This window comes from Typopeltis vanoorti, chromosome 2 (genome assembly GCF_054136105.1).
Source record: "Typopeltis vanoorti isolate ZY-2024b chromosome 2, IOZ_Tvanoo_1.0, whole genome shotgun sequence".
In the NCBI taxonomy this organism is placed as follows: Eukaryota; Metazoa; Arthropoda; class Arachnida; order Uropygi; family Thelyphonidae; genus Typopeltis; species Typopeltis vanoorti.
In genome coordinates, this window is record NC_143550.1 from 38,854,374 (window position 1) to 38,882,125 (window position 27,752).

General features: G+C 34.3%; 1 protein-coding gene across 1 annotated transcript in view; it reads left to right on the plus strand.

Annotated features, from left to right (window-relative positions):
* The window catches only part of Rpn5 (regulatory particle non-ATPase 5), a 100,990-nt gene that overhangs the window by 51,778 nt on the left and 21,460 nt on the right, over positions 1-27,752 (plus strand). The window contains exons 5-6 of the mRNA XM_090404413.1: positions 2,032-2,181; positions 14,926-15,173. Coding sequence (XP_090260539.1) covers positions 2,032-2,181; positions 14,926-15,173 — 398 coding nt within the window. The remainder of the gene's footprint in view (positions 1-2,031; positions 2,182-14,925; positions 15,174-27,752) is intronic.

Sequence of the window (27,752 nt, forward strand, 5' to 3'; positions counted from 1 at the left end):
TACAGCAGTGGTGGCCTAATCAATAACATGACATAAATGTTTGTTATATTAAGGCTAAATACTAAGTAGAACATGTACCATCCATATTTTTGGATTTTTAGACCATAAATATTGTTAAAATTAGGGCTGTTGATTAAAATATCACAGACTTCCTTAAATTTGCATTCATTTTGGTATGATGTAATGAACAGATGCCTTTCCAGTCAATTCTATATAGAGTATTCAGGGCATGATCAGCCAGAAAGCATCCTTTCATTTCTAGACGCATTTATCACATCTTCCTTTCTGTCAGTCTTTCCCTCATGTTTACCATAAGCTACATATAGTGACCGACATATACAGATACTCTTACCACCAACACCTAACACAAAAAATAGGTGTCATTAACTCACTAATAACAGAGCTTTAAAGATTTGCTCCAATGAGCAAGCACTTAAGCATGAATTAAAAATTATCAGCAATACTTTCCTAAAGAATGGCCATGCCAAAAATAGTATTAACAAAATTCTTCATCTAATTGCATCAAAGGCTGCATCTAATAATAAAAATAAACTAGATTACAGTAAAACTGTAGCCATTCCACATGCTGATATCCCTTTAGTTACAGAATACTGCACAAATACAACCTTAATGCCACCTTTAAACCTGCAAAATTAAAGAACTTATTCAACTCCTCCAAGGTTCCTCCCTCCTCCTCTGGCCCACCTGGAGTATACCATCAGTGCATCTGTAACTTGCCTTATGTAGGTGAAACTAGATGCACAATTTCTCTCCAAAAAAAAAGGAACATAAATGACACATTAAATTTAATAACTATGATAAATCTTGCCTTTCTAATCATGCCCTGAATACTTTATATAGAATTCACTGGAAAGGTACCTGTTCACACTCAAATGTGGTATAAGTGCAAATTTAAGGAGATCTGTGAAATCCTAATCAACCACCCTAATCTTAACAATAATAGTTTAAAAATCCCAAGAATATGGATGGTCCATATTCTACCCACATAACCTTTTGTTCTGAGATTCATTATAAATTATAATTAGGACTGTAGTACTCTAGGATCTTAGCCTTAATATAACAAACAATTATGGTAAATTATTGATTAGGCTACTGCTATTGCTGTATTAAAAGATAATATGAATTTGTTCTCTGACCTTGTTATAAAAAATAAGAGATATGTTGATATAGGTTCCCACCACTAGAGATCAGTCTAGTAGAATAATGGTTGATCAGATCATTGTCACTTTGGCATGCTGTTTGAATTGTAATGTATGATGACCTTAATATGAAGATCTGAATGTCATGAAATGAAAGTAAATATTCTTAATGGAAGTTTTTTCACTTGGCTATGCTACCAATTATATATTTGGTTTAATTCTTTATCCAAGTAAGCAAACAAAGTTTGCACCTGATGTATTTTCAGGACTGGAGCAACTCGTGGCAAAGGTGGTATAACTTCTCATCACTTGCCTTAGTGTCTCATAATGCAAAACTCATCTCCTTCTGGACATGTATAATGCTACCACCTTTTCCACGAGTTGCCCCAGTCCTGAAAATACTTGAGGCGCAAACTTTGTTTGCTTACACTTGGATAAAGGATTAAACTAAATATATAATTGGTCATGGTAGTAGTAATAGTCATAATTCATCAAAATGAAAGCAGTGGATCTTATTAAGCTAAGGCTATATTATTTGAAAAATTTTGAATATTACAAGACATAAGTAAAATACACCTAATCATATAGCGCCAAACATATAAGTATTGATAGGTATTGTATTGATAGTACACTTGTGTTTGTGAAAGAGAGCGATCTTTGTTCGTTTTTAAGTCACAGTGTTGACAAAATGAATGTTTTCATATTCTTATCCAGATTTGTTGTTTCTATAAAAGGGAATAAATTAATAATTGCATGCTTCCTTATCATTGTAATGTTAAAATGATCTTTGTATTGCACTGCATTGTTTTAGAGCCAGTTTTTTATTTATTTTCTGTATTAAACAGTATTTTTTAAAATTTTATTTATGTAGGTAGAGACATATGGATCTATGGATCGCAGAGAAAAGGTTGAACTTATTCTTGAGCAGATGAGACTTTGTTTAGCTAGAAAAGATTATGTAAGGACACAGATAATTAGCAAAAAAATCAGTACAAAATTCTTTGATGATGCCTCTACTCATGTAGGTAATTTTATGGTTGTAGTTCAACTAACTTCAATAATTTAGCAGTGGATATAAATAGAATGTATGTGTGTGAGAGAGAATTTCTGCAAGTGTATATGAATAGAAATTTTGTGTTGAAATAAAGTAATTTGTTTATCATAGAGCTGCCGATTGTATGACCCTGACATGATTAATTCTATCATGAAAACAGTAACCAGCTTTGATTTTACATTACTTTACTTGTCAAAAGAAATCGTGTAAATAGAGACTAATACCTTTATGGCATCTCCCAATTCACCAACTTTAATTAATTACATAATGGAGGAATTTTTTCGTGTTTTCTTAACATCAATTCACAGTATCTTTCTATCTGATTCAGATATGTTGATGGCGGTTTGGTCATCCACCCAAGAATATGATCTACATTAGAAGTTGAATCCAGTAATAGCATTCTTTTTTTAGACTGCTAATCATGCTGGTTGGACAACAGTTGGAGATCTCAGTTTATTGAAAATACACATACTGACAGACACCTCCATATACTTCTTTCCATTTTTTCTCAAACTGACCAACAAGAATTCACTATGAGTGAAACCAGCCAAGTTGATTTTAATATCCACTTGGCTAGTAATTGTGACATTAAAGGCATCTAAAAGTTGACACAACTGCAATTCTCCTAACATATATTAATTGAATATCCATTCAATATGTTAAATACATTTTAGTGTAAGAAATCTTTTGAACTGTTAACTTTCATTATTCCTTTTGCAGTCTGTGAACAAGTTTCTTTTGCTGAGTTCACTGAAAGATGAATTATTTAATACAAGGCTCCCCAGGAGAGGAGCCTTGAGGCACGTTAAGCTTTAAAAAAAAAAGTTTATAATAACATGGGTCCAGCAGTTTTAACCACTGTGAAGTGGTAGGCAGGATAAATGTTAAGCATTTATTTTAGGATTAGATGTTGAAAGCATTTTAATATCATCTTAAAACACACTCTTTTAAGTTGAAATATCAATTATTTCTTTCTGCTTTGATACATATTTCTGCATGTTGTAACAATTTTTGGATTGGTGTATCAATGATTGGGCTATTTCAGATGTAGTCCTTGGTGTCCAGAATACTATGTTATCCAATGTAATATTTTGTATGAACATCAATTCATCTTGAATAATGTGTACCTGTACACTTAAAAATGTAAATGCCATTACGCAGTCTTTCCAAACAATTGTGTTAGGAACTCTAGGTTATGCAGATTTTTGCTAAGTGCTTATTCCAGGACTGCATTTAACTTCTGGAAGCATATAATTGTGAACTTATTCAAATACAGTATCAATCAGTTCAGTTTTGCTGTAGACATTGATTGTACATAAAACTTGTTGATTGGAGACATTGTGGACACAGATGTACTGTGAAGAACAACTGTATAGCAGACAGAATAGGAATATTTGAGTTGTTTCAACTCAACTCCACTTAAGCATGAAGTTTGAAAGAGCAGTCAAATAATCATAATAATCATAAAGATCCAGCTGCAGATGGAATCCATGCAGAGTTAATTAAGGCTACAGGGATTAGATTGATTATAAGGATATGAATGATAGGCGTATAGACTAGACTAGAAGAAGTCGGTATTCATACCACTGCACAAGAAGAGAAATATGAAGGACTGCAAGACTATAGACTAGTGGTTCTCAAAGGGCGTGCCCTGTAGTATTCCAAAGAAATATGTGTCCAGATATAAAAATAAATATAGTTACTCTATTATACCTTTTCATTACGGATATACCGCTCTTTTTGTCAACACATCATTATTATGTTAATTAACAGCAGTTTTTCTTGCAAAGAGAACAAGAATATGGTTTATTCTTGTTGTGTATATTACTTATTTTAAAAGTGTTGGAAGTGGATGTTATGTGCATACTACTTATTTTCAGATAAATACACCCAAATAAAATGGATCGATTTCTCAAAAAGAAGTGTGATATTGAAGAATCAGATTCTGGAAATGAGCAAAAGTTAAGTGCAAGTAAGAAAGCAAAATCATGGCCTACTCGCAAATATAATGAAAGTTATTTAAGCTTTGGTTTCACTTGGACCAGAAGTGAAGATCATCCTTTGCCGCTATGTTTAGTATGTGGATGTAAAATGGCAAATGAATCATTGCTTCCTAGTAAATTGAGTAAACATTTTTAAACTATACACTCTAATTTACAAGATAAATCTGTAAGTTTTTTCAAGAGATTGTCTGAACAGCAAACAAAAGCGGCAAATTCTTTTAAAAGTATAATGACTGTTTCTGATAAAGCTCAAATCGCTTCTTATCAAGTCTCAGAACTGATAGCAAAAAATATGAAAGATCATACTTTAGGTGAGTCACTTATTTTGCCTGCATGCAAAAAAATGGTCATGAAAATGCTAGGAAATGAAGCAGCAATGAAAATAAGCAAGATTCCTCTGTCCAACGATACAGTTCACAGGCGTATTATAGAAATGTCTTCTGATATCTAGAAAAATGTATGCAGTAATAAACTTCAGTATTCAAATTTTGCATTGCAAGTTGATGAGTCAACAGACATTACCAACAAGACGAAACTCTTAGTATTCGTCCGTTTTATTAATGAAGATCAAATAGTAAATCAGTTTCTTTTTTGCAAAGAATTAAGTGTGTCTACAAAAGGTGAGGACGTTTTTAACATTTTGAATAGCTATCTTGATAAATGGCAGTTAACATGGAAGTCGTGTGTAGGCATTTGTACAGATGGAGCCCCTTCCATGGTAGACTGTGTTAAGGGCCTTACATCTTTTGTAAAAAAACAAAATGAGAATGTTATTGTAACTCACTGCTTTCTTCATAGGGAGGCCTTGATGGCAAAAACATTGGGAGAAAAATTAAGAGAAGTTTTAGATCAAGTTGTTCAGATGGTAAACTTTATTAAAACAAGACCTGTCAAATCGCGTTTATTCGAAAAGCTTTGTATAGATATGGATTCACAACACAGACGGCTGCTTTTACACACTGAAGTGAGGTGGCTGTCAAGGGGGAAAGTACTTACTTGTGTACACGAGCTACGACAAGAACTTCTTGCATTTTTTGAAGAGATGAAACAATTACATTTTTGTAACCTACTTTGGCGCAAATTTTGGATTGCCAGGTTACAGTATTTGGCCGATATATTTCAGCAGCTCAATATTTTGAATATTAGCATGCAAGGGAAAGAAGAAACTATTCTCACATCCACTGACAAAATGAAAGCGTTTTAGAGAAAACTACAGATTTGGAAAAGAAAAGCTGTTGAAGGTAATTTGGAAATGTTTCCATTGGTAAGTAACACTTGCATAAATAGTTGAACATTTAACAAGTTTAGAAGAAAAATTGAGTTCTTATTTTCCATCACTTAACACTGAACAATATGATTGGATTAGAAACCCATTTATGGAAACTTCAAGTGATTTTGGTTTAACATTAACAGAAGAAGAACTGGCAGCTATATCCACTGATCGTGGATTGAATATTAAACATAAGGAATTGTCTCTTGAAGCCTTTTGGATTTCTATAAAAGAAGAATATGTGTCAATATCTAAAAAAGCTTTGAACATTTTACTGCAATTTTCAACATCATATTTATGCGAATTAGGATTTTCTAATTTCTGACGAGGAAATGAGAGTTTGCCTTTCAATTATATGCCCAAACATTAACGCAATCGCTATGACACATCAGGCTCATGTTTCTCATAAACACAAGAATAAATAAACTTAAGGTATGTTTCATTTTATTTTTTTTTATTGCATTATTTTTTTTCTGTAATATTTGACTTAATTATTATAACATATTTCTCAGAAATTTGTATATAGTGCGCCTATAATTATTTGTAGGATTTTAAATAGCGCCCGGACTTCAAAAAGTTTGGGAACCACTGCTATAGACTAAAAAGCCTTTGACTATGTTCAACATATAATTTTTGGTATGTAATAAAAGTAATATGTTTTCCTTAACAGATTATCTTATTGATAGCTAACTTATACAGTGAGCAAGAGGCCATGGCAAGAATGGTGTTGGATTGACTGATTGGCTTCAGGTAGACAAGGAAGTTAGTCAAGGATGCCTACTGTCTTCTCACCTGTATCTATGCTGAGGACATCAACTACGCATATAGCACTGGATGAGCTGAAGACAGGAATTAGGATAGGTGGCATACAGGTCAGCAATCTGAGATATGCTGATGATACAATACTCATCAGTAATGACAGGGAAGAACTAATACAAATCCTGATAGTTAATGAGAATAGAGGACTTCAATATTCTACCTTAGCAAGACCAAAGATTATGGTTCTTGAAGGAAATATTGACAGGGAGGTTACTGAGAATCAAGTGTACCTTAATGGAGATATAATTGAAGAAGTCAACAAAGTTGAGTAACTGGGATGCATTATTGTGAAGAATTGCCGTTCAGAGACGTCAGAAGATTTGGAATAGCTAGAGTGTCTGGTAGTACAAATCTATCACTACAGGAACAAGACAAAGCTGAGGATTCTAGATGCAGAATTTTTTTGTATGGATAAGAAACTTGAAACGTAAAGAAGCTTGATAGGAAAAGAATAGCTACTTTTGAGATGCAGTGTTATACGACACTGTTGAGGATCTCATACGCTGAAAAGTATACAACTTGATGTGTCCTGGAAAGGATTAGTAAAATTTTAAGAGCCTCTTAAGAAGTATTGACAGTAATACTGAAATACTTTGGACATGTTTCTACATGTCCAAAGTATTTCAGTGGAAGGACTTATCAAAACAGTAAGTTCCTGGAAAGAAAGGGAAATGTTAGACCCCTCTATGAAATTGGTTGGTTGTTTTTGATTTATGGCCAAAGCAAGGCAGGCTCTGAGGCCAGTGTACTGTGTCTGTAAATTGCATGTGTTCTTCTGCCACCTCCATATGTGACAGCCTGACTCACCTTCATATGAAAAAATCTCTTATAAAGGTTCTTTGCATACTGAATGGATGAGAATTGCTAGTGTGTCTGGAGTGACTAGTCTTCCGAGACTTGAAACCTTGAGAATAGCTTGCAGTAGGATCACCTGATAAGAATTTGTGGCATGACCATATAGCATCTGCTCTTGTCCAATGAAATTATGGAGGGTGGTCAGGAAATTGCTGTTACAAAACTGTTAATGAAGTTGATGTCAGCAGTCCCATTGTTTGCAAACTCAACCAATAAAAGCACATAGTTAAAACTGGTCACCAAATTCCATGTAGTGAAATATTGTTTATAAGCTCTGAGAACTAGACTATGTAACTAGATCACAATCTATGAATTAATCAGGCAGCCAAAGCATGAAATGAATTATCATCCACCCATCTGGATTCAGACACTTGTTAATATAAACTTCGCTGATATTATTTTATTTTTTTATGAAGAGAACAATGAGAAACCCTGAAGTTTGGTACATTCCATGTAGGGTATCCTCTGTATGTGTTTGTGTGTTAAGTAAATCCCACTGACAAATGGTTGTAAACCTACCGTCAGTGGGATTTATGTAATTGTATGTTAAGTAACTACAGGAACAAACTTCCCTGCTTATTGGAAGCTTGAAATTAGTACACTGTTTAGTCTCTAAGGCAGAGTTTCTGGATTATCTAACTTTAGACTACTAACAAAAACTCTGCCCTAGAGACTAAACTGTGTATTTTTTTTCCAAGCCTCTTCAGGTCTCCAATAAGCAGAAAGGTTATACTGGATGGTGCAAATTGTTTTCCACCTATGACCTTCACAAATGTTCATACCCAAAGTGGAATTCAAATGCACAGCCTGTAGGTTGAAGAATGTGAACTGTCATTTCACATTCTTGACTGGCACATGCTGTAGTTCATCAGATTTTATGTTACTCTGATCTCTCATCTGATTTATGTGGAAGAACATTAAGATTACATTACTAGATCTTAGTAGTCTGATCTTACGTCATCATTCTTTCCTGTTATGTACATTCAAGGGTACTATTACAGGATACTATTATAGTCCAACTTAATTAAGTTGACATTATTACTACCTTCCTATCAACAGTTTTCTTCCATTAAACTGTTATTTGTCAAGTCTCCAGTATTCTTATACCTTACATTTTGGTCTTCTAAAGTATTACTAAATGTCTATCCGTCTTGGTCTTGCTTTATTTTTCCTGCCATCAACCATTTTTTTTTGCTGACCTTTCTTTTTCATTCAGCTTTAGTGACCATACTATAATTAAATTAGCTCTGCTGATGGCATTTCAAATTCTAATGATTTCATTTTTTTAAAATATGTTTTTGCCTAATTTTTCTAGCAGAACTCATATATATATATATATATATATATATATATTGGGTTCTAGTCTGATTAAATGACCCAATCTCAGATTCTGAAAATAAAATTGGTTTAAATACTAGCTCTAATTCTACTTGTTTGGGTGTTTTCACTAATTTCTCTCTTTTGGCAGCTCTTTAAATTTATTTGGTTGGCACTCCAACCATACCAATATTACTTATTCTACTTCCATGTTTATAGATGTAGAAAAGTTTTTTACCTTGGGTATACTATACGTTAAAGATACCAAGCAATTTTATAAACTTGGTTTTAATTCTTTTTTCCCAAGTAAGCCAAGTTTGCTCCTGAAGTATTTTCATTATGGGAGATACTAAGGCAAGTGATCAGAGCCTATTCCACCTTTACCACGAGTTGCCTCAGACCTGAAAATACTTCAGGCACAAACTTGGCTTACTTGGGAAAAAATGATTAAAAAACCAAGCTGATAAAATTGCTTGGTATCTTTAATGTATAATATACCCAAGGTAAAAAAACTTTTCTACATCTTTCTCTCATCCCGAGATTTTTATTTAATAAGGTCAAAACACCTTATGGCAACTCGTGTAGGTAAAATTTATAAGTTCTGCATTACTTCAGCCTTGGTATCGCCAGCTCAGGGTCTGGCTCCTACTGAGGAGACCTCAATAGAGATCAAAACCAGTCTGGGTAGTGGCCCTTCCCTTAATGCATAGCATCATCCATGTCTGCAAGGAGATGTGCTTTGCATTGTGGGAGATACTAAGGAAAATGATCAGAACCTATTCCACCTTTACCACGAGTTGCCTCAGACCTGAAAATACTTCAGGCTCAAACTTAGCTTACTTGGGAAAAAACGAATAAAACCAAGTTTATAAAATTGCTTGGTATCTTTAACGTATTTCCATGTTTAATTTGCCCACCTTCACTGAAAATTGTGCCTAAATAGCTGAAATGTTTTAGTGTTTTGTAGATGATGAGAATGCAGGTAGTCTTCTGTGTTCCTGCAATTTTTTTTTTTTTTTTTTTGTCTATTTTCTTATTTCAGATTTTTGTGCACGTTTGTTATTGACACTTATTTAGTTTGGTTAAAGAATGCTGAAGACTTGCAGTAGATGTATTTAGGAATATAACATCATCCACATGAAACAAATTGCTGAGTATTTTCAGCTTTCATATCTGTGCTATTTAACAGTGATTGATTTTGTGCACACTTGTCTCATTCCTGATTTTATATCATTTTGTGCAGTTCCTTCAGTTCTAACTGCTGACTTACAATTTAAGTATAGGTTATATATTGCTCTGTATCATATGCCTTTTAAAGATCTACAAAACTTAAATACAGATTCTTGTAGTATGCCCATGATTTCTCAATTGTTTCTCCATTTGCTTCTGACAGCTCCTTTTGTCAAGCAGGTTCCATTGCTGATTGTTCCCCAAGTTTCTCCCCCACAATTTTTCTTAGTCTTTTCAAATATTCTTGCATAAATATTCCTCAAAATACTCAGTAGAGAAATTCTTTTGTAATACTCATGTTTTTTTATTTTATTTATTTATTTATTTATTTTTTATGATGGGTACTATGAGTAACCTTCTCCATCATCTGGAATTCAAATCTTCCAACCATCCTTCATTCATCTACAGGTAACTCTCATTATACATGCTTTTGTTATCCTGATTTTTGCATATACATGGTTTCATTTCAGTACATAAGTATTACTGCTGTTTCCTATCGAAGGTCATGAAGGCTTCTGTCCAATTGTCTTGTTTCTTTTCTTACCTCCATCTGCTGTGCTCGATGTCCATTTTGTGTTCCTACTGCCTTATTGGTTTGTATGGTATTGTCTTTGTCTAAATATGAAGATTTGATGAAAGATGAAAAGCACCCAACACCTTTTGCTGCAAGTTGTGGGTGGTTTGACTGCTATGAGTTGCTATTCATTTCACAATCTCATCATGACTGGTGAGGTTGCTGATCATGTTGCAGCTGAAAGTAATGATTGCATTACCATCTACCACTGTTACTTTATTTGTCTATTAATTTTTCATAATAATTTTCATATGAAAAAGCTTTGCGCAAGATGGGTGCTGCGCTTGCTCACAGCAGATCAAAAACACGCCCGCATGAAAATCTCTGAACAGTGCCTGGAGCATTTTAACAAGAATAAAACTGATTTTGTGCATCGATTTATTACTATGGATGATACTTGGATTCACCTTTACACACCAGAATCCAAACAGCAGTCAAAACAGTGGACAGAAGCCAGTTGTTCAGCACTGAAGAAGACGGTCAGTTTCATTCATCAGGAAAGGTCATGGCATTGGTGTTGTGGGATGCTAGAGGCATTTTGTTTATTAATTATCTTGACATGGGTAAAACAATAACCTGGGAATATTATTCTGATCTTTTAACCCGACTAGATGAAAAAATTCGTGAGAAAAGACCTCGTTTGCAGAAGGGAAAAAATCATCTTTCATCAGGACAATGCACCTGCCCTCAAAAGTGTTTTGGCAATGGGAAAATGGCAGGAACTTCACTATGAATTGTTGGAACATCCACCCTATTCCCCAGATTTGGCTCCCTTGACTTCCATCTGTTCCCAAAACTAAAACTGTTCCTCACTGGGCAGCATTTTTCTTCGAATCAAGAGGTGACTGTAGCTGTAAATGGGTATTTTGTAGATCTCACTGAGAACCACTACAGGGATGAGATAATTGCGCTGGAGCATCGCTGGAATAAATGTATTAGTCTTAAGGGAGATTTTGTTGAAAAATAAAAATAATTTTGAAATTATAAATTCATTTTTTCAGACTACCCTCGTATTTGCCTATATGGCCTCATGGACATTGTATCATTACATGCTGAATGAATAGTACATGTCCTGAACAGAAATTCAGCAGGTATGCTTACCATTATTATTAGTTTTCTCTTTTCTGCAAATTTTCTCGAAATATTTGTTTTGGATTCCTTTACTATTTTGTTCTGTAGATTTCCAACAAGAACTGAATCTTCCTTTTTCTTTGTCAGCTGCCTACCTCATTTGAGATGATGACTCAGAAAATTCTGTTTCTTCCTTACTAGAATCTTTTATGAAACTTTTGGCAAAAATAAGTCTTCAGGTGCAGTTTGAAATTTGCTTACATAACTGCTTGAAATTGCCTGCTATTCAAAGAATTAATCTTAAAGATAAACTGAACTTATAGATTCTTTTCAAAAAAGTTTAGTCTCGAATACTATATGATTACTGCTTCCTCTCTCTCACTTTACTATTGCCTGAATGTGATGTCTCATAGTTATTATTTAGAAGTACCTCATCTTTCTTTGTCACAAATACCAGTATGGTATTTCTGTGTTTTTCTTGTGCAACTAGCTTTACCTCTTTTAGTTCTGTTGGGTTTGAGGTTGTTCCAGTATTTTCACTGTTTATCTTGGTTCCTTGATGAAAATATTGTAGACGTCATTGAACTATGTGATGTCTTAACTGGCATGATATTTGATGATTCACCATCATATTTGTGTATGGGTTATGACAGCACAAATGATGATTTGGTTAACTAAGTTATTTGACATACTTATTTGTTAAGTTTTCAGGTGGATACTAAGCAACCATGCACATTGGATAAGTAAGGATTGGTCAGCAGTCTTGGTTTTAAGGATCAAAGCTAGATAAGTTACCTGGGAGATATACTCCCGAGCGTCTAGCTTTAACCTTTAAATGTCTTCTTACAGACAATCTTAACAGGCTAGAAAAATCACAAAAGCACTATCTTTTTTTTTTTTTTTTTTTTTTTAAAGAATCACTACATGGTCCTAATTTAAACAAAAATGGCCAGCTAGCTCCATTTATCCCAAATGCTGGAGTACTTACTTTTAGCCTAACAGAGAATGCTGGTATTAGTTGTGCATGCTATGCCCATTCTCTTAGACTGTTAGTCTAATCAGTTTCCTTTGGTTGTGCACATATATCTTCATTTTATTTATTTTTTTATTTATTTAAAGACATGATATAGCATGCCCACGCTTTACAGATCTTCGCTTGGAGACTTGCCAAGAATAGTCGATTCATGCTGAAGGGGAGAAAGAAACGAAGGACGTACGAATTGGTCACCAACATGTGAAATCACGTGCATTATAGGTAAAATTTTCCACCTGTTATACAAGCAACATAGTTAACTACAATAATCATAAAAGAGAAGTTAATTTTCCAACGTGTAATAATAAACTCATCCCACAATACGGATTGATTACTCTATTATTGGAATAGATTCTCCTTCTGTTGACATACGCAGACGTGTCAAAGGGTCTCGAATCTATGGGTGTACTATAAAGCAATTTCTTAAATATCAAGAGTCACACAACCTTTTTTGTAAATTAGACCATTTTTAGTACTACCTTAGGAGTTGTACTACCTTACCCCAGTAAGGTAGTACAACATCATATTCAGTCCTGAAGATATTGTCAGGTGCAAACTTTGTTTGCTCACTCTTGGATAAAGGATTAAACTAAATTTATTATTACCCATGTAAACTTCAGGACATATTCTTCAAACCATGTAAGTATTTCAGCCATGCTATTAAAACTCTTCTTTCTGTACAACTTTGAAAGTGTCTATTTCTTTTAGGCTAACCCTGTATATTACTACTGTTTAAAAGTTGTGGATTCATTCTCATCCCCATGTATCTGGTTATCCATTATGTCCAATAGTTCATTGCATAGGATCTTCTACTTATTATTTGACAAAATATTTTTCAAGACTTCTACAAAACTGTACTGGAAAAACCATTTCAAAAGAAATGGTTTTTCCAGTACAAAAACCATTTATTTTGAAGTCAAAACTATTTTTTATATATCAAAAATAGTTTTGACTTCAAAATAAATAAATAAAGATCTTCATCTTCAAGAGTCTGAAATTATTGTTTCTTTTGATGTAGTTTCACTTTTTACAAATATGCCACTTCAACAGCTTTTTCCCTGATGACATCATCAGTTTATTCACATTTACTATCAACTGATTATTTTACTTGGTATAATAAATTCTTTCAGCAGATCGAGGGTACTGCAGTGGGTAGTCCTGTTTCATCTGCTTGGACTGATGATTTTATAGAGCCATTTAGAGGATCAGATTTCTATATCATTTCTCCTCAACCTCACATTTGACTACATTATGTAGATATTTGCAATCTGGTCTCACTCTGAAACAGAACTACTTCAATTTCTGGATAAAGTTAATTCCTATATACTCGCATCAAGTTCACTATCATGAATATTGTGATTGTGAATCTAACAACAGTTTCCCCTTTCTGGGTACTTGAATATATCGTAACTCTGCTGGTAATATTGAATTTTTCTGTTTACAGGACGCCATCCTTTACAGATAAATATATCCATGCATTTTCATATCATCCTTCACAAAAAATAGGTATTATCAAAAACTTCAGTCTATTTTTTTGAATCATGTGAAGCCCTGTGCCATTGTTCTAATCTTAATCTTACACACCGTATGTTTATCTCTAAGTTTTTGGAAGTGATCAATGTTAATTGTTTATAATTTTTTAAAATTGATTAATTAATTATACGTCTATTTCTCTGAACTCTAATAGTGTTTCCTTCTACTGCACAGCTTTCACCAAGACATGTGATATTATATGTATGCTGTATGACTTGTTCTTGTATTCAGAATTTAAATGTTGTTACCAGTACTACCTTCTCCTTGAAAGAAGCTCGTGACATATTGGGTGAAATATACAGGAGTAATAAATTGTATTTAATTTTTTTCTTACATGTGTAAAGCTGTTATTTAAAAATTATATTATAAATTCAGTATAGTACCAGATGCAAGTAGTAACTATAGTTTGGCAGGGCACAAATCACTTCTAATATCCATTTGTATAATAAGATGAGCATGTCAAAAACAAGATAATTATTTTCAGCTGCGCTGCCATTATAATTTTAATAAAAAAATGGCTTTAAGCAAGATAGTTATGTTAGCCTTGCTGCATTTGGTATTTATTCTTGCCTCTATAATTCATCTTTTGTACATGATAAATTATGTTATGTTAGCCTTGCCGCATTTGGTATTTATTCTTGCCTCTATAATTCATCTTTTGTACATGAGTTGATAACCTAATGGCATGGTGAAGGTCATTAATTCTATAATTCATCTATAATTCATCTTGTGTACATGATGAATTATGTTATATTATGTTAGCCTTGCCGCATTTGGTATTTATTCTTGCCTATAATTCATCTTTTGTACATGAGTTGATAACCTAATGGCATGGTGAAGGTCATTATATTATTAAAATTAAATTATTAAAAATATTTGTAGATGTGTAGTGTTTTTCCATTGTTTAACATGTGTAAATTGGGTATACTGAATCTCTATTAGAAAACTTTTCCATTTGTTTGTTTATTTTATTTTTTTAAATTTTAATTACTTTTTTTTTTTGCAGGACCTGAAATTGAAATATTATAGACTTATGATTGAAGTTGACCAACAAGAGAGTTCTTATTTAGCTATCTGCAAACATTATCGTGCAGTTTATGATACTCCATCCATTCAGGAAGATTCTGCCAAGAAGCATGAAGCCCTAAAGAATGTTGTTTTATATTTAGTATTAGCTCCATATGATAATGAGCAATCTGACTTGATCCATAGGGTTAAACAGGACAAAAATCTGGATGAGCTTCCAAAATATAAGTATGTGTGTGCGCGCTATGTGTCCTGTCCTCTTTTTTTTGTTGTTATAGATTAGCATCTGCCACATTTTTAAATCTAGATTATTATTTCAGTGTATCTGATGTGATCTTTCTTGCTTATATTACAGACTGCTTTGTGTTTCCCTTTGGGTTGTTATTAGGCTTTGTTCTTCCCTTTTTGTTGTGTTCTATCTCTCACCCATAGGTCACTGTTGGAAAAATAATACTGTTGAAAAGTTTTAATGTTATTTTGATATCTATTTTTGGTTTCATATGATATACCATTGTCTATTTTGATAGACAATGGTATATCATATGAAATAAATGTAGCTCTCTGCTTTATCTGTGACTTTATTTTGAAGTTTGCATTTTTAAGAGTGTTTTCTAGAATTGTTTTAAAGAGATTTGGGTGGGGGATTGAGATCACATTGTCTTACTCTTCTCTCTAGAGTTTTTATTTATTTATTTTTAATTTTAAGAGTAATCTGAGTTTTGCTGCCTATATATTTGTTTTGTATTAACCTGATATATGGTTTTTCTGTGCCTTAATATTTTAGTGTCTGGAAAACTATATTGTGGTCTACTTTGTTAGCAGAGCTAATCTCAGGTGGTATGGTCACTTAAACAGAATGGAAGAGGAAAGATTAACAAAACAAGTGTTCTCTGCAGGTTGTCAGGAAAAAGACCCAGAGGAATACCAAGATATAGGTAGATTGATACAGTAAAATATGCCTTAGAAGACATAAATATAAGATCTGATAATGTTGGACTGATAACAGATTGATTTGGAGGAGAATTGTTGATAGGAAGTTAGTAACGACATAAATTTTTCATGTAGTACTATCATAATATTCTGTACACCCCATGAGGGTACATGTCAAGAATTTGATGATAATAAATGGCAGACAATATGGAAGATGATATTCTCTGTATTTTTCAGTTAGTTGGCTTGTATGTATATGATATATTATGAAGAAACCTTTCTTGAATCCTGCTTACTCTTAACTGCTATTTTTGTGAATATTTTAAGAGGTTGGACAGGCTGGATCCCTATCCATTATCAGGGTATACAAATAACTATTGGTGCTTTTCACATATTGCCCATTCATTATCAAAGCAAATGAACCTGCTCTCTATTGCTTAGATAAAAATGGTTGTCTCTTAAACTAGTCTCTTTGAGAGAGAGAGAGAGCATCCTATGTTGACACATATCTTTTCTCTGCATTGGGAGCTCAATATCACACCCAAGTGTTTTACAAGTGCTGTACAAAATGAAGGTCCTTAATTTTGATGTTCGGTTGTTCTCGATTCCCGGCCACATTGAAATTAGTGGAAATGAGATTGTAGATATAGTTGCTAGATTAGAACTCATGCTTTTTCCATGTAGTACTGTTTGACAATCCCATATACAAATTTCAGACAGTTTATAAACTTAAAACTAATTATCCAGTGGCAATCTTCATGGCAGGAAGCACTGACAAACAAATTGCATGAAATTAAGCCTGAAATTATGAGAGGAAGTTGTCTTATTAAGCCCTGCATAGGTCACAGTCATCTTACACACTTTTATTTACTAAGGACCGATGACCAACCTATCTGTGAAAAATTCTACGTGTCTCACCATTTGTCATATTCTGGTGGAGTGCCAGCACTTCAGATGAAAGAGGAATGAAATTTTTACTAATCTAGCTGAGCTATATGCACTCTGGTAGATGTTATCATGCTCGTACAAACTGTATGAAGTGTTTAACTTTTTTCAAATAATTAATTTATTTAAGCATAATCTGATTATGAATTTTATTTTTGTCTATAATTTAAGCATTGCTTTAGTGCAGGATGACCTTTACTATTCTTGAACCAACAAACCATAATCAATCAAGCAACTTGTCTTGCTGTTTCACATATTGCTGGAAAATCAAATTTTAGAATATCAGTCTCTTTCAGGAGAAAGTCTACTTGAAAGTTCTTAGCCCAAGTTCTCATGTTAAATGTTCCAAGCACAAGGTCAATTTCTGTGGCAGCCTGCCATCTTCTGCAAGTTCTCACTCTCAAAAAGTGTCTGAACCACCACCTTGATTTGTCTTACAACAGCTGCGGTTCAGGCCTGAGCGCTAGTGTTTCTGAGAAGTTATCATCTTTGCTTCAGTCAAATATGCTGCTTCTCCTGAACAGGTTCATGAGTGTGGAGTACAGTAACCTTCACTTATTGATGTTGTGGGTGCCTCCATTGACCGAAAATTGGTTCTTCCACTGCCATCCTTTAGACACTGTCCTCTACCAATAGCATCCAGCCAATAATGCCCTTTTCATCATAATGCTAGAATACTGTCTTTATCTAGTCCTATGGTACTCATTGACTTAATTTCCCACTGGGATTTGACCCAGCATTCCATTAGGTTACTCAGCTTAACAGGATCACCTCTTGTAGATGAGACTGGAGTTGTGATGGAGAGGCTAAGAGGTTCTGCTTGTAAGAACCTGATGTTGCATTGACGCATCCCTATTTGCACCCCAAAGAGATTCTTCATTCTATTTAAGTTTTTATATTTCATAATTAAGTTGTAATTATTATTAGACAGAGAAATCTTAAAATTTATGTTCTCTTCTTTCATTTATTTATAATGTGCTTGCTGTGCAAGATGTTTATTATGCTTTGGTATTGTTAAATTGAAAGAGTGAAAGACAAGAAATCCACTTAGTCTTAAACTAAAAGTGCCTCATTATTGCTGTATATAATTTTGTTAAGAATTATATATTTGGTTTAATCCTTTATCCAAGTGTAAGCAAACAGTTTGCACCTGAAGTATTTTCAGGATTGGGGCAACTCGTGGCAAAGGTGGTATTTCTCATCACTTGCCTTAGTATCCCATAATGCAAAGCACATCGCCTTGCAGACATGTATACTGCTATGCATTAAGGGAAGGGTCACTACCCAGACGGGTTTCGACCTTTATTGAGGTCTCATCGGTGGGAGCCAGACCCAGTATCACCACCTCTGGGTCTGGCTCCCACTGATGAGACCTCAATAAAGGTCGAAACCAATCTGGTTAGTGACCTTCCCTTAATGCATAGCAGTTTACATGTCTGCAAGGAGATATGCTTTGCATTATGGGATACTAAGCCAAGCTATGAGAACTTATACCACCTTTGTCATGAGTTGCCCAGTCCTGAAAATACTTCAGGCCCAAACTTTGTTTGCTTCCACTTGGATAAAGGATTAAACCAAATATATAATTGGTAGCATAGCCAAGTAAAAAAACTTTCATCGACTTATCTTTAATCCAGAGAATTTTAATAATAAGGTGTGACACCTTTAGGCAACTGGCATATGGAAATATAACTTCTCCATTACTTCCACCTTATTATCACCACCTCTGGCTCCCACTGATGAGACCTCAATAAAGGTCGAAACAGGTCTGGGTAGTGGCCCTTCCCTTAACGCATAGCAGTATACATGTCCGCAAGGAGATGTGCTTTGCATTATGGGATACTAAGGCAGGTGATGAGAACTTATACCTTTGCCACAAGTTTCCCCAGTCCTGAAAATACTTCAGATGCAAACTTTGTTTACTTGCACTTGGATAAAGGATTAAACAAAATATATAATTGGTAGCGTAGCCAAGTGAAAAAACTTCCAACAATTTTGTTAAGAATATTAAAATGTGTTTATAAATTATACTGTTCAATGATGCTTTGTATACATTCATTGAAAACATATTTTCACTAAAATACCATGTTGAAATTTAGTAAGATTTTTAAAATGATATTTTTATTTCATACTGCTTCAAGTAAAATAGAATAATAATGTGTGATTACTTCTGGAACTTGTCAACTAAGTGGTATAAATATATTCAGATTTGGTAGTAGACTCAAGGGAGTTTGCCATGTGATGAAATAATAGATTCATGTTGTTGTGAATTTTAGAATGAAAATAAGAAATATTGCAGAATTTATGAATACGGAAAAAGGAGAAAAAATTTGTTTACTTGCTATTGTATATATTTAAAAGTGTGCATTGTATTACATCTGGAACATGTACTAATTGAATTACTACCCAGAATATTCGGTATTCTGGGTAGTAATTCTGGGTAAAGTTTGAGTATTTGTTTTTCAGTTTTTTTAAGATGAAGCAGGTAAAACATTTGAGTAGTAACTGGTTATAACTGTTGAATGATAGAACTATGGTGCAGTGAATGATGCAACTTCTATCAGCATTATCTTCATTTTATTTTCTTCTTGTACTTTTGTAATTTTGCCTTCCATTTCAGTCCACCTTTGCTGAAAATATAAGGGGGCTTACACAACATTAAAAAAAAAAATTCACTATTTTTAGCATTTTTAGATTTTTATTAATTGGATGTAATGCTTCGCATTCATGCTGTTAATTACTTTGCCCTTTTAAAATTTGAGAGTGGCAAACCAGTAATGTTCAATTTGGAACCAAAATTAATTATTACAATTACTTTTGGCCATAATTATTCTTGTAACAGAAATAATCAGAGACTTAGTGCAGTAATTCATTTAAGTGTTGTTATCATGACTTAATTTTTTAAATTCATTTTGGCATATTCTTTAAGATAGTGTTTTGTGATGCAAGGTTGTTGTACCATATCAGAAAAGGGTAATAAATATTATTTATTACTCATCACGGGAGACCTAAACTATCTGTCATACCTCTCCTTGAAACCATTAACAGACAAAGCACAACTGACTCAGGCATTCCGTTCATTCACCACTCTCCAAATGAAAAATCTAGTCCTTACGCCCTTGCTAACCACACTCTTGCCAACTTACAGAGATCACCTCTTGTTCTGCTCCCTCTAGCCAAGTGCTGGAACTTTAAGTCACTTAAATGTTTCTATTATATCCTGCCCTTTTTTTCCTGCTATTAACCAACCTTTACAATCCACAAACCCTCAGTCTATTCTCATAGGGAGCATTCCACAGACCCCTCACTTCTAGATCCTCTCCATCATCACTTTCTCATCTTCAAGAAACCCAGGTGACCAGACCTGAGCACAGTAATCCAGATATGGTCGTATTAAGGTTTTATAACGATGAATGACAGCTCCTTATCTTGGCTTGTTAGTGTGTTCTTCAATAACTAAGTAATCCTGTGATCTATCTTGACTACTTTAGCAACATGCCCTCTAAACTTCAACTCTCTATCTATTACCATCGCAAATCCCTGGCTTCCTCAATTTCCTGGAGTACAAGTTCCTCAATTACAGCTTGTAATCTTTATATCTCAAAATGCATAACTTTACACTTTTTCACATTAAATCAACATCCATTATGTTTTCCCCATACTGTCAACCTATTTAAAACATTCTGCAAGCTCTCCACATCACTTTGATTAACTTTTACTCCACCCAACTTTGCATCATCAACAACCGAAAAGCTCCCTTCAGATTATTTCCTATATCATATATGTACAAATTAAACAGCAGTGGTTCAAGCACAGAGCCTTAAGGCACACCACTAGTCACCTGCCTTCTCCTAGATTCAGCTCCTCCATATACTGCTTTTTGGCATTTGTCCATTAGCCACCTTTTATTCATACCACCAGTTTCATATCCAATTTGCTGCCATATACCAGAGCTGAGACTTAAACAGGCTAGTCATAGGCATCAGCAGTTCCCTTGCACATTCTCTTAAAACATAAGTCAATATCTCATTGATTCGTACAGCTGTATTTGCATTCAGATTCTGCAATATTCTAAGTACCTCCAGTTCATCAATCTCTGTTCTCACATTAATCCCTGTCACCTCTGCCATAATATTCTAAGTACCTCCAGTTAATCAACCTCTGTTCTCACATTAGTCCCTGTCACCTCTGCCGTAACAGTATCTTCACTTAGATGATAAACTCTTGCAAAATGGTCACTCAGTAGCTCACCAATTTCACAGCCTCTGTTACCTCCCTACCATATGCCTTCATTAGCTCATGCTTAGTGATACTACTTATCCATCTACCTCTGATTTACTACTCCTTTATCTTGAATATACAGTGTGATATTGCTTCCTCCAGATATCCCTTTACTATCCCCCATGCACTGTGAACATCCTTCCCTTGCACAACTTTAGCCATGGTACTGCCTCAAGCTTCCTCCTAAGTGTATCATAATCACCCCCTTATAGTTCCACATATACCCTTTCTGTGGTGAGCTATGGAAATTTTAACAAAGGGCTTGCATCATCGAGCAAAAAAAAAAAAAAAAAAAAAGGCTAACTTAGCTCTTATAATACTTATATTGCGACTTTGTAGAGCTTCTGACAGATACGATAATTCCTGTAGGATATCAATCATTAATGCTAGATCTTTTCATCATCATCATGTGTATCAAGGATTTAGGCCTAGCATGGCCTGTTCCGGCCTTAGAAGTCATCGTTTAAGAGGACATCCTGGTTTTCTTTTTCCTAATGACTTGTACTTTAAGGCTTGTTTTGGTAATCTTTCTGTTTTCATTCTTTGAACGTGCTCCATCCATTTATGTTTATATTTTTTAATTTTTTCTATTACTGGTTCTTGGTTTAATTCTTTCATAATTTCTTTTGTGATCAAATAGGGTATACTTTGCAGTTTTTCTCATAAACTTCATTTCTATTATTATTACTATTTACTATTATTACGGGCAACTCCAGGGAGTCATTAGACTCATCGAGGGAGGCCCCAAATCATATTCATCACAACTATCTGATATTCATACAGTATCTATCATACCTCGCCTTAAACTCATTCACTGTCACAGCATCCACTACAGACTCAGGGAGCGCATTCCACTCATTCACTACTCTAAAAGTAAAGAACCCAGCTCTAACACCTTTACTAACCACACTTTTGCCCAGTTTCCATGGATGTCCCCTAGTCCTCCCACAACCAGCCCTGTTCTCAAAAATATCTTCTGAATTAATTTTATAGAAACCCTTCAGTGATTTGAATGTCTCAATCATATCTCCCCTCCTCCGCATATCAACCAATTTTTGCAACCCACAAATCCTCAACCTGTTCTCATACGGTTCATTCCACAGACCTGCTATCATCTTGGTCACTCGCCTCTGAATCCTCTCCACCTCCTCCCCATCAAGAAGAAACCTAGGTGACCAAATCTGAGCACAGTAGTCTAGATGGGGTCTTATCAAGGCTCGATAGAGAGGAACAATAACCTGCTTGTCTCTGCTTGTCAACGTATTCTTCAGCAACCAAGTGATTTGATGAGCTATTTTGGTCACTTTTGCAATGTGTCCCCTAAATTTCAATTCCTTATCCACCAACACTCCTAAATCTCGTGCCTCATCAATTTCCTGGAGCAGGGTTCCACCAATGCAGTAAACTGCCGCCAATCTTTTCATCCCAAAATGCATAACCTTACATTTTGCCACATTAAACTGACATCCATTCTCCTTAGCCCAGACCTCCAATCTATCCAAATCATCCTGCAAAATTTTGACGTCATCTGCATTCACTATTGCCCTACCCAACTTCGCATCATCCGCAAACAAATGTACTGTTCCTCTCAGATCATTTCCTATATCATTTATGAACAAATTAAACAGCAGTGGTCCAAGAACAGATCCTTGTGGCACACCACTAGTCACAGGCCGTCTTGTGGACTCTACTCCCGAGTAAACCACTCTCTGATATCTCTCCGTCAACCACCCTCCTATCCATCTCACCAACCCTATGTCCATTCCCATATGCTGCAATTTACTGATTAGAATTCCATGTGGAATCCTGTCAAAGGCCTTGGCAAGGTCCAGTAGAATCACCGTAAACCCATTACCCTTATCCAGTTCAGCCGTCACTGTGTTATAATACGTGAGCAAGTTACTGAGGCATGACCTACCCTTCACAAAACCATGCTGTCCCCGATACAGTATCCCATTTTCTTCTATCCAATCTTGTATTTTCCTCTTGACTATTTTCTCTAAGACCTTGACAATGATTCCTGATATGCTAATCGGTTGGTAATTTACAACAGCAGTCTTGGAACCACCTTTATGCAGTGGAACTATTTTCCCCTCTTTCCACCCGCTCGGGACTAACCCAGACCCGAGACTCAAATTAAACAAAATGGTCAAGGGTACTGACAATTCTTTAGCTGCTTCTCGTACAACACGAGCTGGTATACCATCCAATCCCACAGATGTATTGACATTGAGGTTATGCAATAGACTACTCACCTCCACTTCATTAACCACAATTCCCGTATAATTACTGGTTTATTCGTTTCTGCAATGTCACCACCTGGATGATATACTTTTGCAAAGTTCTCACTCAGTAACTCAACTATCTCAACTGATTCAGTTACCTCCCTACCATCGGCATTCTTTAAAATCAATCTGCCATGTACATTTTTTCTTTTACTTGCTACATATCTAAAAAACTGTTTAGGATTCTCTTTAGCCTGCATGGCCAATGTTCTTTCGTAATCCTTTTTTGCTTTTCTTACCACACTCGTCACCCTTCTGGCCTGCGCTTTATACCGTTCATGTGCCTGCCGGTCACCCTTCTCCTTAAATTCCCTCCATAGTTGTTTCTTTTTTTGCAACTCAAGCTTAATGGTGTTATTCATCCATTTAACCCCTACTTGATTTATTATTCGGACTCTAGGTATACAGTCAGCCATTGCTTCATGCAAGCACTTCTTAACTACCTCCCATGCACTATCAACTTCTAGTCCTTGCAGTTGTACATGCCATATCACTGAACCAATCAAACTCCTAAGCTTGTCATACTTTCCCGCCCGATAATTCCACATGTACCCTGTCTTAATTGAAAATTCTACACCTTTAGCCACCTCCCTAGTTAAGACCCTATGATCACTCTCACCGATTGGTGGCAATGTGGTCATATTTGTTACAGCCAAATCCTCAGATGTAATTACTAGGTCAAGCACTCTCTGACCCCTAGTATTTTCCATTACATGCTGTCGCAGATAGTTATCCCTTAATAACCGCATAAAATCTAGTTTCTGCTATTGTTAATCTTTGTCTTTTTGTTTTATTGTCCAGATTTCGCTTCCATACATTAAGACTGGTAGGGCTAATGTATTGTATACTTTTAGCCTGGCTTGTTTTTGAACTAGGTTTGGTTTAAATATTTAAACCAAAAAAAAATTTAACTCCTTGATGTAAATTTTTATTCCATTTTATTGTTATTTCATATAAGTAGATATTAAAAAGAGTTACTGAGAGGGGACATCCCTGTCGGACCCCTTTGTTTATCTTTCGTATATAATAGCCCGTGATTTAATCTTATTTGTATTTGATTATTTTCATATATACTTGTGATAGCTTTTAGGATATTATTTGGTATTTGTCTTTCTTTTAATATGTTAAATAATATGTTTCTTTTAACTTTGTCAAATGCTTTTTCAAAGTCAGTAAATGCAATATGTGTTTCTAAATTATATTCTCATCTTTTCTCTATTATTAATTTTAGGCAAAAGATGAAAAGGACGATCATGTCTATACATGATCGTCCTTTTCTAAATCCATTCTGTACTTCTAAAATAAAGTTTTCGGAATATTTCATTAGTTTGCTATTTAAGATTCTGCTATATATTTTGTAACAGGAATTTAGTATACTGATAGCTCTATAGTTTTTAGGGTCATCTCTATTACCTTTTTTAAAGATAGGAATCACAATTGCTTTTTTCCATTCTATTGAGGGGGGGATACCAGTTGAGTAAATTTTATTTAAAAATAACAAGTCTTTCTTTGAATCTTGTTCCTGCGTATTTATATATTTCTGAACCTAGCTTATCTTCTCCAGGTGATTTTCTGTTTCTTGTTTCTTTCAGGCTGATTTCTAATTCTTCTTTAGTTATTTCCTTTTCATTTTCGTTAATTGTTTGCCAGTTGTCTTTTTTAAAATATTTGTCTGTCCACAGTTCTGTAGAGTAATTTAGAAATTCTTCTAATTTCAATTCTGTGTTTATTTTTATGTTTTCTTTGATATCTGCATTTAAGTGTTTCAAAATCTTATATACATTGGGTCTTATTTTATATAAATCATGTTCTAAATTAGAAACAAATTTGTTCCATGATTCTCTGTCTTTTTCTGACTTCTCTTTTAGCTATGGCTCTTATTCTTTTCTATTTCATCTTCTAATCTTTTACTGCTTAACCATTTGTGATAGGCTTCTTTTTTCTTTTTGATTATTTCTTTCATTGTATCATCCCAGATCTTCAGTTTTTTCCTTTTATTGAATTTTTTGGTCTTTCCTAAGCTTTCATTTGCTGCTGCATTTAGTATCGTTTTTATATTAAGCCATTCTATTTCTTCATTTTGTTTTATTTTGTCTAGATATTGGTTAATTCTTTGTTCATATAGCCATTGTACATTTGTGTCATTCAATAGTCGTTTTATAAACAAATGTTTCAATTTTTCTTTCTGTTCTTGTTGCTTGTAGCCATTTAGGTGGTAATCTTAATTTTATTTTAACAAGGAAGTGGTCACTGCTTATTTCATATCCTCTGTGAACTCTAACATCTAGAAAATTTTGATGTCTTTTCATTTAATATGAAGTAATCTAATATTGATTTCCATCCTCTTGCTGCCCAAGTATATTTATGTATGTCTTTATGTTTATAGAAGGAATTCATTATTTTTAGGTTATTATAAACTACAAAGTTGATCAATTTTTTACCATTCCTGTTTAGAGTATGTTCTCCATGTATTCCTATATTATTATTAATTTTCGTGTTTCCAATTCTTGCATTTAAGTCTCCTGTTAAAATTACATAATCATTTTTATTTAATTTATTATATATGTTTTGTAGCTGATTATAAAAATCAATATTATCCTGTTCTCTTCCTTCTGCTGGGGCATATAAACTAATTATTGTTAAATAGCCTCTATCTATTTTTATTCTAGCTTCTATTATTCTTTCATTCCATAATTTATAATGTTTTAACTGTTTTGAAAGGGAGTTATGAATTCAAATCATGACTCCTGCTTGTGCTCTTTGGTCTCTGTCGACTCCACTGTATATCACATTAAAATTTTCAGTTCTCATAGTTTCTTTTAATTTCTTTTTTGTTTCAGTGATTACTGCTATTTTAAAATTTCTTTCATTTAATAATTGGTCTAATTCTATTTCTTTATATGCTATTCCTATTACATTCCAGTTTGCTATGTGTATTATATTTTGTCGTTTCCATTTTTGTTTTACCTTTTCCATTCCAGGGTCGTTTCCCATAGATTCAATCCAATTATCTTTTTCTGTCAGCTTACAAGATCTTTTAAAAATTCCAAATTGAGTAGTCGGTTTAAAAAGCCTTTATATTTATTGTTCGATGCAAAATGCTTGCATAAAGCTGGGTAATTTCTCCACACAGCAAGAGCCGTTCATAAACTGCAAGCTGCCCATCATGGTCCAAACACATCGCCATGATGGGCAGCTCGCAGTTTATGAACGGGAGTTCATATCAATGAGAATTAAATAATCGTATTTAATTCTCATTGATTTTTTGGTGATTGATGATAAAAAGCATATAATTTATCCATAAATATTTCAAAATGATTTATTTCTTTACTGTTTTTTTTATCCAGTCATCTAATGCTAATTGTAAACGATGAGCTACGCAATGCCAAATCACAATGTTGGGAAATTTTTGTAGAAGTTTGATTGCAACACCGATTTGTTTCCTAACATTACACCAGTTCCATCAGAACAAAATGCAGTGAGATTGTTTTTTAAATAGTTATCAGAAAATCCATATGAATTTAAAGTAGCAATTATAGTAGCATGTATATATTCCACGATAGTATTTTCTAGTTCTACAAGATTATTAAACAAGGGGCTCGCAAATTTGAGAAAAATTTAACAAAAGGCTCGTGTGAGCCCCTTACAGCTCACCACTGCCCCTTCTTAACTGGAATTTCCGTATGTTTTGTTACCTCTCAAGTTAAGACCACATGGTCACTTTTGCCAATTGGAGGCAGTGTAGCCACCTTAGTTATGGACAGATCTTCTGACCCTATAACAAGATCCAACACTCTCATACCCCAAATCCACTGTCACATTCTGCTTCAAATAATTATTTCTCACTAATATAAGTTCCATTTCCTTCCTGCCATGCGATCTTTCCTCCTAATTTTTGTCTTCAAAGCTGAAGTCCTCCATAATAATTACTTGACTTACACTCATTTTACTAATCTGCTAATGCATACCTTCCACATCATCCTTTTCCACCCCCCTAGCCTGTGATATACCAGTTTTATATTTTGTCCTTTTAGCCTCAATCTCACACCAGATTAAAGAAATGCCATCTGCCTGACTGACTCCTAATCTTGTTAGCTGCAATTCATCTATAATCATCAATATCCCAATCCCTGTCCTGTCTAATTTATCCTCCCTGAAAATACTAAATCCATCACATTCTATCCCTGTAACTATGTCATCTGCTGTTAGCTGAGTCTCACTAATGCCTATAACTTTTGGAGAGGCTGCATTAACTAATGCCAGAAACTCTTCCCTCTTATTCCTGATGCTTCTAGAATTAGTATATAGAAACTGTAGCATCCACTTAGATCCCTAACCACCTTTACATCCTGATTTGACTACTCCC